The sequence below is a fragment of the Nannospalax galili genome, unplaced genomic scaffold (genome assembly GCF_000622305.1).
Source record: "Nannospalax galili isolate Female #2095 unplaced genomic scaffold, S.galili_v1.0 scaffold110, whole genome shotgun sequence".
Classification (NCBI taxonomy): Eukaryota; Metazoa; Chordata; class Mammalia; order Rodentia; family Spalacidae; genus Nannospalax; species Nannospalax galili.
This window is the reverse complement of record NW_008328707.1, coordinates 338,958-355,763: the sequence shown is the minus strand read 5'-3', so window position 1 is coordinate 355,763 and position 16,806 is coordinate 338,958. Positions and strand designations below refer to the sequence as shown.

Below are 16,806 nucleotides of genomic sequence, written 5' to 3'. Positions count from 1 at the left end.
AACTATTGTGTAAAATAGATTATCTAATTGTCAAGAGCAACATGAAAAACTAGATCCCCACTTTAGGAGTGGGGATAGGGTGGGAGAATATTAATCTTAATGAGTAAGAATTTAATTTCATCTGAATATATTCAACAATTTTTAAAGAAAAAAAATCTTTAAATTAAATAGCATTTTCTTTGAGTAAACAGTTCAGTAAGCCCTGAAGTTTATATTCAAGGAGACCTGGGATAAGAATGGACATTGAATATTACAGTTACTTCAGTCCACTTCTAAGAATAAGGCAGTATCGCCTTAATTCCATCTTTGAATGACCAGGACTCATTCCTTAATTCTCCTGCACAGCCGGGGTCCCTTGGCCACAGTTGCACAGTTCTGTGGAAATCAAGAAAGTGCAGAACAGCATCAGCAAGCAGCAGGTGTGGCTACAGTAGGCGCTTGTGAAGGATCTCCCACACCATGTTCCTCCTGAACAGAGGGATGTGCTCTGGAGAGAAGGTGATGGGTTGCTCTCGAGAAATATAGTCAGCATATTTGCAGGCAAACATTCCACAGTCGCTGCCATTCCGCTGCTGAGGGATCTCCTCCGCAGTCATGCTGGCTTGCCTCCATTCCAAAGGGTTCAGATCTATGTTTCTCCGGGTTTTGCTCTCAATTTGTAGATACTGGAAAATAGTCTCACAGATCTCTTGCCCGTTCCCTCCCATCGAATCCAGGTACACGATGCTCTTATTCCTTAGGTCTATGGCCACCAGGCTCCAATGAACCTGCAGGTGAATTGGCACGAAAATCAGTTCTTTTGCAAAGAGATCCACTCCCCGAGTCCATCTTCTCACTGATGTGTGGCCTCCACGCTTCAATTTTGTGTAGAGCCATTTGGTTTCCTTTAGTGACTACATGTCTCCACGAGTGATCTGCAGTTAGAATGCGCTACTTAAGATCTCCTCTTGTGGCCCTGGGCCCAGTGCATCAGTGATTTCCTTTTCCATGTCCCCTGTCACGTCAAGGGGGACGTCCACTGCTCTGCCCTTCTCCGGGTCTGCAGGAGCCTCTTCCTCTGCCTCAAGCACTGGCCCTTCAGTGCTGCCACTCTGCGGGCTGATTTGGGCCTTTGCTCCTTCCAGGAAGTCCAGGTGGTGTCCTCTTCCCTCTTCCTTTTCAAGGTTTATTACAACTATCTTCTGCACATCAAGAATTTTCTCCTCCCAACACCTCCTTTCACTCTTTACTGACAAGTGATGTTCTCCTGTGACAAGAGAGGCAGATTGTTTGGGGTGGAACTGAGTTGCTTTGGAGTCCTGAATGTGCCCTTCCCCACAGCCTTGGATCTTCAAGGTGGCCTCGGGGCTTGTGTGAGCACTGTGAGGGGCAGAGTAGACATGATCGCCTTGTCGAGGGTACTTTTCCTTCTGGTGTTTCTGAACACTTTCTTCGAGGACACAATAGGGCCGCTTGCGACCCTTGCCACCATCCACAGACTTCACCTCAGTGACACCCTCTTCCTGATGTCCTCTGGCGCAATCTCCAGGCTTTAGCTGTATCAGAGCCTCCTCCTGAGGTATCTATATCTGGCCCTTGTGTGGCTCTTCACACAGGAGCTCCGTATCCCCCTGTTCCAGTTTCATCCTCTTCCTGCCTTGCCAGGCTCTTCAGACCCCACGTTGGCTCCTCCCTCTTCCTGGCATTTCCTCTTTTGTCCCTTCCCTGGATCTTCAGGCTTCATCTCACCTCCACGATGTTGGTGAGGTTGCCATGTGTAGGAACTACTTGGACGGCCTTTGCTAAGGTGATGGCTGTCTGGTGTGGTATAGCCTTCCGATTTCCAAGTAAAAGCGAGGGTGGGCCGGATTGTGGGTGGGTGGTCTTGGGTTGTTGTCACCCCGATGTCTGAAGGATCGTTTATACCTGCAGGAGATGTATTATCCACAAATGACATATTGGTCCTGGGTCAGAAATCTGTTAGTCCACAGGATTTAGAGCTCAGATTACGTCCTTAGCAATGGAGGACGCCTTGGGCATTGGGCTCAGTGGCAGGCCTCATCAAAGGAGTGTCTTCCCCTTGGTGAACGAATCAGTCTCACTGTAGAAAACTCCAAGGAGTTTGGGCCGGGTTCCTGGGGGACGGCCTGGCGCCCCCATGGAAATCATATCCTAACGAAGTCGCCTTATGTCTTGGCAGCGTCGCCAACACATGGGAGGCAAAGCCCGGAACGGATGCCTGCCTCGATCGAGGTTCCATATCGGCATGTGATGCAGTTGGACAGATAATGACTCAGTGTTCTGGGGGAGGGGCTGTGTCTGGAGGCCCCACCCATTACAGCACTGTTTGTGGAATCTAATGTTTTTTACACAAACTGGCACCCTTGTTGTGCCTTCCCATTTTCCAGTGGCCAAAGCAATCCCAGGGCCAAATCAGAACTTAAAGGGGTAAAGGCAGGGCTGGATGGGGTAGGATGGTTCAGCCGTTTAAGAGCATTGACTGCTCTTCCAAGGGCCTGGCTTCAGTTCCAAACACCCACATGGCGCTGATAGCTCCTTAACTGCAGTTCCACATGTCCTCTTCTGGCCTCTGAGGCAGACTTGTAGGCAAAGCACTCATACAAATAAAATTAAATAAAATTAAAAGTGGGGGTTGAAATGTAGCTCTGTCTTCAGACAGAGATAATTACTATACTTCATTTGGCTGAGATATGACTTGTGGGAGACAGGAGGGGAACCCTGGGAATGAGTCACACAGATCCACAGTTCTCTCTGCTGAGCACAGTGTAGGATTACCCTAAATACCCTCTTTAGCTGAATCTAGCTATGTGGCTTACTTTGGCCACATACGTGTAGCTCTGGTGATATGTTTCTTCCCGACAGAAGTTCAGGAACCAGTACACAATCCTCAGTCTTTTTTCCTACTGCCTCAGGTATGGACACTGGGTCAAGGTGAACCTGTCAAGATGAATGATCCTTGAGTGAGCAGAGACGTCTGACAACAGTCAGTGGAAGCCAAGGGGATAAGCATCTGCTGAGATTTGAGGGCTGTTTGATGTTTCAACATAACCTAACCCATACTGGCTAGGACATTTGCTTTTACGGATGAGTCTTCTTATTGTCCAGCATGGGCAAGTATAGGAAACAAAATATAATTACCCTTCCCTGATGGAAACAGTGCTTCTACCATTGGTAGATGAAACTGGTAAGAAACAGGATATTTGTATACTTCCAATATAGCTCATCAGAATAGGCTTAGTAATTACAAAGCAAAAATGACTTATAGTTGCAAAATCTAGCAGATACCAACTTCCCAATGATTTGTACTTTAGCAGTAAGAGAAAAAAAATAAATAAATACTGTCACTGTGGATAGGTTGCACTGAGAAAGATACCTCATTTCTGTGACAATCCTGGTAATAACACAAGCCCCATATCCAATCCTTAGAACACAATAGGAAGAATTAAGTTGAAGGACACTACTGAAAATATAAAGCTGGTGTGATTGTGCATGTCTATAGTATGCACCCAAGATGCAGAGGCAGGAGAGTCTTGAGTTGCAAGGCCACTCATAGGTACATAAACTGTGAAGACTAGCCGAAACACAAAAGAGTAAGAAGAAATACGATACGTGGACCTGGTTAGATTGCTCAGCAGGCAAAGGTTCTTGTCACTAAACCTGAAAACCTGGTTTGGATCCCCAGAGCCCAATGGTGGAAGGAGATAATTGACTTTGGGCATTGTCCTTTGACTTCTGCATGATTTCCACAGCACACTAATCCCTACACACGCACACACACACACACACACACACACACAAATACATATAATAATAAAAATTTTAAGAAGTGTATTGTGTGAAATCTTAGGTGACAGAGAGACACTGCAGGTCATTGGGGAACAATGTACTTTTCAATAAGTAGTTCTGGAGCCTGTAATCCCTAAACTCTGCCACAAAATAAAAACTGTTAAATATTTTGGGACAATTATAAAGATTGTAAAATGGTCTTAAACCATACTTCACAGTGTACACAAAAATAAAATTCTAGAGAGGCTGGAGGTGTGGCTCAGTGGTAGTGTGTACTTGGCATGAAAAGGCTCCTAGTATTTTTACATTTTGTCCCCAGTTGGTGGTGCTGTTTTGGGTGGTCTTAGAAGGTGTGACCATATTGGAGGAAGCATGTCACTGAGGGTGAGCTTAGAGATTTCTTAAGCCTTGCAGGATCCAGTCCTACTCTGCTTCCTGTGCCTGCTTGAAGGAGTGAGAGCTTAACTTCTGCTCCTACTCCAGTCACCCCTGCCACCATGCCTCCCCATCATGATGGGCTCTTGTCCCTTTGGAACCATAAGCTAAATAAAGTCTTTCTTTTATAAGTTCCCTTGTTGATGGAGTTTTATCACAGTAACAGAAAAGTAAACTAATACACTGAGCAAATTGAGGTCAACACCAGGGCTGTTCACAAATTTTCTTTCTTCCCCAAACATGGCATATAAGGCTGGAGAGATGGCTCAGCAGTTTTGCTGTTCTTGCAGGGGACCAGAGTTTGGTTTCCAGCACCCACATAGTAACTCACAACCATCTGTAACTCCAGTCTCAGGGGATGCAACACCCTCTTCTGGCCTCTCCAGTTACCAGGCATGCACGTAGTACACATCCATACATGCAGCAAAACACCCCCACATGTAAAATAAGAGTAAACGAACCAGCTGGGTTAGTAGCTGTAATCTCAGCTACCCAAAGGGGAGAGGATTATGAGTTCAAGCCCAGACTAGGCAACACTGTGAGACTGCCCATCTCAAAAAAAAAAAAAAAAATTTTAAAGAAACATGGAAAACTCCTTTTTCAGTCCTTAATACCTCAGTTTTCTACTCAGGGCTTTTGGCCTTCAAAGTTTGAGACAGGTGCTGATTGCTGATGAAGTTTAAGGATAGAGTTAGCTACAAAACCCCAGATGAGATATAGCATCATCTTCATAAGATCAAGACTTTTAATGTTTTTAAAGTCTTTCTTTGTTGTGGGTCTTGACTGTGAAACAATGATTTGAACTAGTCAAATTCTTTTTGAAATATGTAGGTGGATTTCTTGGTGCTAGGAATTTTCATAGATTCCAAAAATAGCTTATTTACTAAGACTTCCTTAGGGACTGGTACACTGAAGCCCAGGTCAAGTATAATGAAAAGAAAAAAACCAACAGAACAAACATCTGATAGGGACTATAATGAGATTTAAAAACTCTTTTTGACTTAAGTTTTTATTTTATGTGTATAAGCCTTTTGAGTGTACCACATATATGCAATGCTCGAAGAGGACAGAGAGAGTGTCAGATCCCTGGAAACTAGAGTTACAAATGGTTGATAGCTGCCATGTGGGTGCTGGGAACTGAACCCAGGTTCTGTACAAGAAAAGCCACTGAGACTGGAGAGATGACTCAGTAGTTAAGAGCACTAGCTGCTCTTGCAGAGGACCCAGGTTTGATTCCCAGCCCCCACATGGCAGCTAACAGCCATCTGTAACTCCAGTTCCAGGAGATCTGACACCCTTTTCTGGCCTCCAAGGGCACGACACAGGTGCACTTACATACATGCAGGCAATATATTCATACACATAAAAAAATAAAGAGAAGCCAGTGCTCTTAACTGCTGAGCCATCTTTCCAGCCCTGCAATGAGGGGGAAACTGGAAAATCTGCCAAATTCCAAACATAAAAATAGCTTCCTCTTAGGACTAAGAAATGAACAGTGACATTCACTGTTGCTAACGTGGTTTAATTTGGGGGAATCCACTCAGAATGTTTTCATATTTTGGCTGTTTTATCAATATATTCAATTCTGTGGGTTTGCCATTTGTCTTTTATACTCTCTCTGAAATATTCTTGGAATAAGTAGCTAATTAAGTTGTTATTAACTGTATTCTTTCCTTTGGTATAGATGGAAGAGTTAAAGTTTACTGTGCATAGCGGATGTTAAATTCTGAAATTGAAAACATTAACTATCTCAGCTTTTTCTGGGCCTTATTTCTGTTACTTAATATCCCATTAAGTAAACTGACTCTCTGTATTAGCAAGGGTTCTCTAAAGAAACAGAACTGATCATATATATATATATATATATATATATATATATATATATATATATATATATATATATATATATATATATATATATATATATATACATATACATATGTATAAAATTAGCTTAGATAGGATAGAGTCTGAGTAGTCCAACAATGGCTGCACCACACTGGAGAGGCTGAGAATCTGTTAATTGTTCAGTCCATGAGGCTGGCTGTTTCAGCAGTCCCAACTGGTGCTGAAGGCCTGAAGGATTCCTGGAGATCTGCTAGTCTTCAGTCTACATTGGAATCTGAAGAAGTTGGCTCTGCTATCAGTGAGGAATGCCTCAGCAAGATGAAACTGCCAGTGAGAGACAAAGCAAGCAGGCAAAAAGCGAAAGCTCCCTTCTGCCATGACCTTTTATATGGGCTGCCATTAGAAGGTGACACTCACATTTCGAGTGGGTCTTCCAGCTTCAAATAATCCAATCAAGAAGGTCTCTCTCAGGGCTGGAGAGATGGCTCAGCAGTTAAGAACACTGTTCTTGCAGAAGACCCGGGTTCAAATCCCAGCACTCACATGGCAGCTAACAACTGTCCTAAATCCAGTTCCAGGGGATCTAACAGCCACTTCTGTCCTCCACGGGCATTGCACAACACGGGTGCACTTACCTACACGCAGGCAATATATGCATACACATAAAATAAAAATAATAAATAAAAATATTTTAAAAAGAAGGTCTCTCTCGTTTTAGTTAAGTCTAGATCCATCCAGTTAAGTTGACAACCAAGATTAGCCGTCACACCCTCTAAGTGTGGCCCAGCTGATGTTACAGACCTCTACTCTGTACACTTCTAACTGGATGGTAGATTTTATATGGGCATTCCACCTGTATTTTGAATTGTTAGGAATTTAAAGTATAAAAATGAATAAAAAATTTCTGATTTTGAATATTTAATTAATTTCAAAAGAGAAGCAAGAAGATGAGAAAGAAGAACAGTCATAACCATTTATTTATAATGGAATGTGGAAAGATTTATAAATACATATAAACATATAATAAATAGAGTATTATGGAAACCTGGAAGTAGTGACATTCTGTCATGGGGGTGCCCATCAGTTTCACTGAGGAAGTGAAAAGCTTAGTCCAAAAGGAGGAATAGAATTATCAAAGCAGAATAAAAGGGTATATGTATCCCACAGGGAGAGAATTGCATATGCTGGCTCTTTACACCATATCTAAACCCAAATCAGCACAACCAAGTAGGGCCGTCTTTCAGCCTTTCTGGTTCAGGGTGTTTTTACAGATGGTTTGTTCAAGCTGGAATCTAACCAGGAAGCACACACTGCATTTCTTTCCTTCCTTCCTTCCTTCCTTCCTTCCTTCCTTCCTTCCTTCCTTCCTTCCTTCCTTCCTTTTTTTTTCTTTCTTTCCTTTCTTTCCTTGTGTGGTATATGTATGTGTTCATGTTAATGTGTGGGTACAAATGACAAGTGTACATATGTACATATATGTGTGGAGACTGATGTTGAGAATCTTCCCCAATTGCTTTCCATCAATTGTTTCTTCTTTTCTTTTCCTTTTTCTTTTTTTTTAGACAGGGTCTCTCATTGAACCTGGAGCTCTGGGGCTCACTCATTGATTCAGCTTGGCTGGCCAGTGAGCTCCTGGGATCCTGCTATCTCTGCCTCTTTAGCAGTGGGATTACAGGTATGTTCTGCCATGCCATGCCAAGGCTTTTCATAGCTTCTGGAGATCTGAACTCAGGTCTTCAGGCTTGGCAACAAGTACTTTACCAACTGAGCCATCTTCATCCTCCAAGCCCATTCATCTTTTCTTTACTTTTTCTTACAGAAAATTCAAACCTTAACCAATTGGAATGAAAAGTATAATGAATCTCAGAATGCCTATCACCAGTTTTCGTCATCATTAACAGATCATGTTTCATCTAAATTTCCCACAGGAGTATTATTTTAAAACAATTCTCAGACATTGTATTGTTTTATTTTTAGATACATCAGTATTGGACAGTACAATAAAAAATTCATAAAAAGCAACGTCAGTGTCATTATCACACCTAAAAGTGAACAGTAATTCTTAATAACATTAAATAGTTAAAAGCCTAGAAAATGCTGTGTGTGTGTGTGTGTGTGTGTGTATGCTCATGTAGCATGGCATGGTTGTGGAGGTTAGAGGACAACTTGCTCAATTCAATTTTTTCCCTTCCACCATGGGTTTCAGGGACTGAACTCAGATCAGGCTTCCACAGCACGTGCTTTTACCCCCTGAGCCACGTCCCTGGCAGCAAAAAGTGTCTTTTACAAATGGGTTTGTTTAAGATCAACGATGTGTATATGTTGTGCTTGGTTTGATATGTTTCTTAAATCCCTTTCAGTCTGTGATAGTTCTACCTTCCTCTCTCTCTCTTTTTTTTAATTCATATATTTGCTAGAAACACTGGGTCACTTGTCCTAGGAATCTGTCCACATTCTCAATCTGCCTGATTGCTTCTCTGTTGAGGCCTTTAATGTTTCTCTTTCCTTTCTATTTCCTATAAAGTAGAATGGTAGGAAGCAGGTTTAATGGAAAGAGGCCATTAAAAGAATGCCCATTTTCCACAGTAGTCGCGTACCTTTTTTTATTTCAATGCTGGAGACTGAGTTTAGTGGCTGACAAATACTACGAAATTGCTCTTTCACTGTGGTACACACTGAAAGTAATTTTTTTTTTGAGACTGGGTCTCATGTAGCCCAGGCTGGCCTTGAACAGCTCAGTATGTAGCTGAAGCTGGCCTTAAGTTCCTGACCATGTTGCCTCCATCTTCCAAGTGCTGAGATTACAGATGTGTGCCACCATGTCTGGCTCCTTAAAATAAATTTTATAAATTGAGTTTGGATGGGTCCTGATAGATCTTCATTGACTTATTCTCCTCTAAATTATATTTAATTTTAAAATTATTTGATATTTCCTTTTTGTATTTGTGAAAAGAAGGATGAAACCCCATGACCAGAGGAAAGATTTTACCTAATTTCCACATGCTGGAGAAAGGCTATAGCAGAATATGTCCTGGTTCTTAAGTTGCTGTTTGGGGGTATGCCTCTAATGATTCTCTGGTTTTGTGATTAGTTTTTCAATAAGATATACTTGCTGCTTGTCATAAAATGCAAAATAGGTTAATGAGAAGTTCTGTAAGTCCCTAGGATATATTGAGATCTTTCTGTTTAAAAAAATTTTGTTAATTTTTATTGTATGTGTATGAATGTATTGCCTGCTTGTATGTAAGTGCACCCGTGTCATGCATCACCCATGGACATCAGAAGAGGGTGTCCGATCCCCTAGAACTGGAGTTACAGGCAGTTGTTAGCTGCCATGTAGGTACTGAGAATTGAATCTGGGTCCTCTACAAGAGCAGTCAGTGCTGTTAATTGTTGAGCCATCTCTCCAGCCCCCAGATTCAATTCTGGAGCACTTTGGAGAAAGCAAAGAACGTTTTCAACAGAATCTCTTTAAACTGTTGCAGGACATTGTCTTTTATATAGAAAAATCGAAGTCTAAGCCCAATTAATCATTATTTGTTGTTGTTTGAGAGAGGGATTTACTATATAGCCCTGGCTGACTGTGTAGACCGGGCTCGCCTCAAATTCAGAGAGATCCATCTGCTTCTGAGTGCTGGCATTTAAAGGCATATGCCACCGTGTCTGGCTAATTATACATTTTTGAAATATTTTTCCCCCAAAAAATCTGTTTTCAAAATTAAAGTAGAAAGGGCTGGCAAGATGACTCAGAGGGCAAGAGCTAAGAGCATGTATTGCATTTGCAGAGGAGCTGAGTTTTATTCCCAGCGTACATATCAGATGGCTCACAGTCACCTGCACCTCCAGCTTCAGGAGTAACTGACATCATCTCTGGTCTACTGGGACCTCCCTACACACACACACACACACTCACACACACACACACACACACACACACTTAAGAAATTAAAAAAAATTATTTTATTTATTATTTTTATTTTACATTTATGAGTTTATTGCCTGCATATATGTAAGGGCACCCATGTTGTATAATACCCACAGAGGTCAGAAGAAGGCATCAGATCCCCTGAAATTGGAGTTATGGATGGTTGTTAGTCACCATTTGGGTGCTGCAAACTGAACCCGGGTCCTCTGTAAGAGCAGCCAGTGCTCTCAATCACTGAACCAACTCTTCAGTTCCCACACTTACAATTTTTAAAAAAATAAAAATATTAAAAAAAATTAAAAGTGGAGGGCTGGAAAGATGGCTCAGCGGTTAAAACTTGTAGATTCCACCATGAAAGAAGAGAATCTATTCCTAAAAGTTGTTCTCTGGTTTCCACATGTGTACCATGCCACATGTACACTTGTACCCATGCACATACATAATAAACACACAAACAAATTAATAAATTAAAAACAATTAAAACAATAAATTTAAAACAAAACAATAAATTAAAAACAAATGAACAATTATTTATTGAACAAACCTACAGTGTAAATAGCGTCTTGGATTCTGTTGGGAGCCATATTTCTAGTAAGGACTAAAGCAAACAGGAAGAATTGGGAAAGCTAATGAGAGGAAAAGGTGTCCCCATGGGGATGGGTAAAGAATTCAGTTCAAACTTGCTGTTAGCTTTGAGAAATGTATTATCAACAAATGGGAAAGCACTCATGTTTGTGTGTAATGAGATGAATTTTTTTTTCAGATTGATGATTACCCAGAATTTTTAAATTCAGCAGACAGAGAAATCAACCAACACATTCGTATCATCTATTCTTCAACCACTTTGAAAAAAGAGTGTGGAAAATCAAAGGGTGTTGGGAAATTCCTGTTTCCAATTCATCATGCCAATGCTAACACCAAAAAAGGTATGTAGTATATAATTAAAGAAACAAAGTCAGGGCTGAAGAGGTGGCTGAGTGATTAAGAGGTTGCTCTTGCAGAGGACCCAGGTTCAATTCCGAGCACCCACACGGTGGCTAATAACCATCCATAACTCCAGTTCCAGGGTAATCTAACACCCTCTTCTGACCTCCGTGGGCATTGCATGACATGGGTGCACTTATATACATGTAGGCAATACACTCATACACATAAAATAAAACTAATAAAATAAAATAAAAATTTTTTAAAAACAAAAAATCAGTTGCTTTATGAGGCAAAAAAGTGTATGTTCTTTGCATTGAAGATGAGCAGACCACACCCTGGAGACTGAGTTAATCATGAGCAACCAATGATTTATCAACTATGCCCAACTAATGAAACCTCTACAAAAACTCCTAAACTATGTGGTTTAGAGAGCTGATATGCTAGGAGAGCTCCAGGTTGCTGATCATGGGTACTGCTGGGAATGTGGGGTAGGTGGAGAAGGTCTGGAGAACCGTCCTCTGCTTGACTGTTCTGGATTTATATCCTTTCTAATAAACTAACAATAGGAAGAAAACCACTTTCCTGAGTTCTATGAACTGTTCTTACAAATTATTGAACCTGAAGGGGAAGGTAGGGAGGGAAAGAAAACTTTCTCTAACCTCCTAGTTCCTAAGCCTGGTTTTGAAGCTCAAGAAAAGGCTGATTAACAGGAGAAAGGAACACAAATTTTATTTATGTTAAGATTTTTATATGGCCTGGGAACCTCCATAGAGAGAGATGAAAACTCCTAAAAGAGACAGAACAAAGAGCATAGGTACTACTTCAACAAAGAATATTAAGGTATGGAGCTCTGACAAGACAATGGCAGAGGGTTGGACTAGGGGCTTTAGATGATGGGAAAATGATTAGGAGCTATTACGGAGGAAGTGAAAGGAAGACAAGGGCTACTTTAGTAAGTCTGTACTTATTCATCTCAATGCCAACCTCCAGTTTCTGGGGATAGGAATGTTCTATGGGGCAGTGGTTCTCAAGGGAAACTTATGCCCCATTTTAAAGTAGAAAGAGGGAGATTGGTGAGCCCTTCCCTTATCAGTTGTTTCTCAAGAAATTTCAGCTCAAAATGGCCAATGTGCCACTGCAGAGTATTTGGGGATGGCTAGTTCTGATTCTCTTCAAGGGAAGTCCTGTTTTATAGCTCCTGTTTAATATAGGTGGAGGGGCTAGAGAGATGGCTCAGTGGATAAGAGTGCTTACTGCTTTCCCAGAACACCAGTGTTCATTTCCCAGCACCCATGCCAGGGAAACTGGGGGAGACAGGCTTGAGCCTAGAGTGGAAGTCCTAATGATAGCCACACAGCAGGCCTGAGGCAATGGCCCGACCACTGGAGCCACGAGGAACACCTTGTGATTATCGTTCCATTTGGCAAGTCATAGGGCTGCCACTTAAGGCTCGGCATTCCCTCATCACCACCCCTTGAAATTCCAGGTTGCGTTTACCTACAGCTTGCAGCACGTGGGCATGACAACAGCATGGTCACATGATTTACTGGAACCTGGGCTGCCCATATATGGCCTAGTCCTTGTATACTTGTCTGATTGGTCCCAGAACCAGGGCTTCCCATATATGGCATAGTCATTGTATCCTTGTCTGATTGGTCCAGGAACCCTATATAAACTTGTAAATTCCTCAATAAAATAGATCTGCATCACTGCACCTGGTCTCCTGTGTCTGAATGCAGCTCTGCTGACAGTCTCCTCACCAGCCCTGGGGTCCGGATTGGGTGGTGGTGGCAACCACCGTGAAGGCAGAGTGGCTGGCCTGCCACAAGAAACAAACTGTAACTCCAGCTCCAGGGGATCTAATGCCTTTTAGTTGCTTCTGCAGGCATCTCCATACATGTGACATGCATTCACCCAGACACCCAGAAACAGACATATAATACACTCACAAAGAAAAATAATAAAAAAACTAATCTTAACAAAACAACATAGGACCTCCTTTTGCATCCCTGGGCTGCACAGTCACTGGCTCCCTGGTGCCAGCATCTTTCCTGGGTAAGTCCCACGGCACCCACTGAGCCTTGACTCCCCCAGCCTCATTTACCCTCCCAGCTCTTCCACTCCATCTCTCCTCCCGGCCTGGGTACCAGCCCATTTCTTGTCTTGGCATCCCAGACCCCTGGGCTGTCCTCTTGGCCAAGAGTCCCCACTGCTTCCTGATCCTTTGCATCCAGACCAACCCAGTTCCTCCTTGAGGTCCCCAGGAGCCCTCTGGGCCTGGTCCCGTCCCTAACTACCTTTACTTCCTTGGGCAGCTCAGCCACCAGCTTCCTAGTGCTAGCATCTTTCCTGGGTGGGTCCCGAGGCACCCGCTGCACCTTGACTCCCCCAGCCTCATTCACCCTCCCAGCTCCTCCACCCCATTTCTCCTCCTAGCCTGGTTACTGGCCCATTTCTTATTTTGGCACCCCAGGCCCCTGGACTGACTTCTTGGCCCAGAATTCCCACTGCTTTGTGATCCTTTGCATCCAGACCAACCTAATTCCTCCCTGCAGTCCTCAGGAGCCCTCTGGGCCTGGTCCCACCCTCACCTCCCTTTGTGTCCCTGGGCTGCACAGCCTCCAGCTTTCTGGTGCCAGCATTATTCCTGGGTAAGTCCTGTGGAGCTCACCGTGCCTTAACTCCCCCAGCCTCATTCACCCTCCCAGCTCCCCCACCCCATCTCTCCTCCTAGCCTAGGTACTGGCCCATTTCTTATCTTGGCACCCCAGACCCCTGGGCTGACCTCTTGGCCCAGAGTCCCCACTGCTTCCTGATCCTTTGCATCCAGATCAACCCAGTGCCTCCCAGTAGTCCCCAGGAGGCCTTGGGCCTCTTCCCATCCCCACCTCCCTTTGCATTTCTGGGTGTCACAGCCACCAGCTTCCTGGGATCAGCTTCTTTCCTGGGCCTTGCTCCCAGGCCAGCCCAGCCCCCAAATTCCTGAGGTCAGCATCTTTCCTGGAGGGATCCACACCTTAGGAGAAAGCCTGAGAGCATCTGATTGTCATCTCACTTGGGCCTCTGTGGGAACTCCTGAAGATGAAAGCAATTAGGCCACTCCAATATAAAATCAAAAGAGAGACTTTGAAGCCTAGACCAACCAGCTTCTCATGTCCAACAAGTAAACCACAAGGGCACATAAAGTTTACAAAAAGAAGCAGACTTAACCTGAACAAAGGAAGGCTTGAGTCTCACACAAGAATCAGAACTGCAAAAGAAATCTACATGTCAAAGTCACAGAGGAAAAATAATAACATGAAAAATCAAAATAATATATCCCCACTAAATATAAACTGTCGTCTAGAGGAGTACAATGAGAACCACCTAGAGATAACGTAGGACATGGAACTCAAAACAACAATTATAAACATGATAAAAGAGTTCAGTGAATTTAAAGAACACATAAACAAATCAAAGAACTGAAAGAAGATAGGGATAAACTTCTGAATGAATTCAGAAAAGAGTTAGAAACATTGAAGAATACTTGTGCTAAAATGAAGAAGGAAGTGAAACACTCAGTAAGCCTATTAGAAATGACAGGGGAAAGCCTCACCAATAGGATGAATGAAATAGAAAACAATATCAAGACTGGAAGATAAAGTGGATGAATTAGACCACTTAAGCAAAGATTATGAAAGATTTAAGAAAACACAAGAATGACATATGTAAGAATTGTGTGACATCATAAAAAGACCAAACTTAAGAATCATAGGCATACAGGAAGGAAAAGAATCTCAAGATAATGGTATGGAACAGATCTTCAACAGGATTGTAGAAGAAAATTTCCCAAAATTAAAGAAAGACATGCCCATACAAATACAAGAAGCATATAGAACACCAAATAGACAGGACCAGAAAAGAAACTCTCCATGGCACATCATAGTAAAAACACTAAACGTACAGAACAAAGAGACAATACTGAAAGTTGCAAAAGAAAAACATATAAAGGAAAACCCATCAGGATTATAGTTAACTTTTCAGTGCAAACTATGAAAGCTAGAAGAGCCTGGACCAAAGTAGTCCCAGTTCTAAATGATCACAGATGCCAACCCAGATTACTTTACCCAGCCAAAATGTCTATTACAATCGAAGGGGAAGGAACAATCTTCCATGACATAAATAGGCTGAAGGAATTCATGTCCCCAAAACCAGGCCTTCAGAGAGTTCCCGAAGAAATACAAAGAGCTGAAGAAAGGAACGACCATACCAAGGGGTTACGGAAAGAAATTCAATGAAGGTTTCACTGTGTAAATGCAAAGCTATAGCAAGAATGTGAACAGAAATAAAAATGACAGGATTCAATACACATCTTTCATTAATAACTTTAAATATCAATGGACTGAATTCCCCAGTCAAAAGAAACAGACTAGTTGAATGGATTAAAAAACGAAACCCATCTTTTTGTAGTCTGCAAGAAACTCATCTCACCCTCAAGGACAGGCACTACCTTAAGGTGAAAGGATGGAAAAAAATATACCATGTGAATGGTACTAAGAAAAAAGCACGTGTTGCAATTCTAATATCTTACAAAATAGACTTCAAACTAAAACTAATCAGAAGAAACAAAGAGGGCCACTTTATTCTGATCAGAGGAGCAATTCACCAAGAAGATATTACAAACATGAACATAAATTCACCAAACTGTGGTGCATCCAACTTCATAAAAAGAGTACTACAGATCTTTAAGACCCAGATTAATCCAAACTCATTAATAGTGGGGACTTCAATACCCCATTGTCTCCATTAGATAGGTCAACAGGATAGAGAATTAACAGAGATACATTTGAATTAAACAATACCATACATCGAATGGACCTAACAGACATCTACTGAACATTCCACCCTACCACCAAAGAATATACCTCTATTCAATGCCCCATGGAACCTTCTCCAAAATTGACCATATACTGGGGCACAAAACAAACCTCAACAAATAAAAAAAGATTGAAATAATTCCATGGATTCTCTCAGACCACAGTGCAACAAAGCTTAAAATCAACACCAGAAGATACCCAAGTAATCATATGAACATGAAGATTAAACATATGAATGGGTCAAAGGAGAAATTAAGAAAGAAATAAAAGTATTCCTGGAACTAAATGAAAAGGACAACACAACACAACAAAACCTCTGGGACATGTTGGAAGTAGTCCTTAGAGGAAAGTTTATAGCTCTAAGGGCTTACATTAAAAAATCTGAAAGAACACAAATAAATGACTTAACAGTGCAACACAAGACACTTGAAAAGCAACAACAAATGAAACACAAACCCAGCAGACAAGAAAAAAATCAGAGCAGAAATTAATGAAATAGAAACAAAACAATACAAAGAATGAATGCAAGAGCTTCTTCTTTGAAAAGATAAACAAGATTGATAGACCTTTACCCTGTTAACCAAAAGAAAGAAAGAGCACCTCCAAATCAACAAAATGAGAGATGAAAGGAGAAACATCACAACAGACACCAAAGAGATCCAAAATATTATAAGGGAATACTTTTAAAAACCTATATGCTAGCCGGACGTGGTGGTACACACCTATAGTCCCAGCACTTGGGAAGCAGAGGCAGGTGGATCTCTGTGAGTTCAAGGCCAGCCTGGTCTAATTAGTGATTTCCAGGACAGCTGGGGCTACAGGGAGACCCCTGTCTCAAAAAGAACAAAACAAAACCTATATGCTACTAAATTTGAAAACCTAAAAGAAATGGACAAGTATCTAAACACATGGGAACCACCAAAACTAAACCAAGAAGAGATTAAGAGCTTAAACAGACCTGTATCACAAAAAGAAATCGAAACAGTAATACAAAACCTCCCAACTAAAAAAAGCCCAGGACCAGATGGA

The 16,806-nt window shown here is 41.9% G+C and overlaps 1 protein-coding gene across 2 annotated transcripts in view; it reads left to right on the top strand.

Moving 5' to 3' along the window:
* The window catches only part of CUNH12orf56 (chromosome unknown C12orf56 homolog), a 112,956-nt gene that overhangs the window by 28,201 nt on the left and 67,949 nt on the right, over positions 1 to 16,806 (top strand). For both annotated transcript variants that reach the window (XM_029561451.1, XM_008829161.2), the window contains exon 2: positions 10,758 to 10,920. In XM_029561451.1, the coding sequence (XP_029417311.1) occupies positions 10,758 to 10,920 (163 nt within the window). The remainder of the gene's footprint in view (positions 1 to 10,757; positions 10,921 to 16,806) is intronic.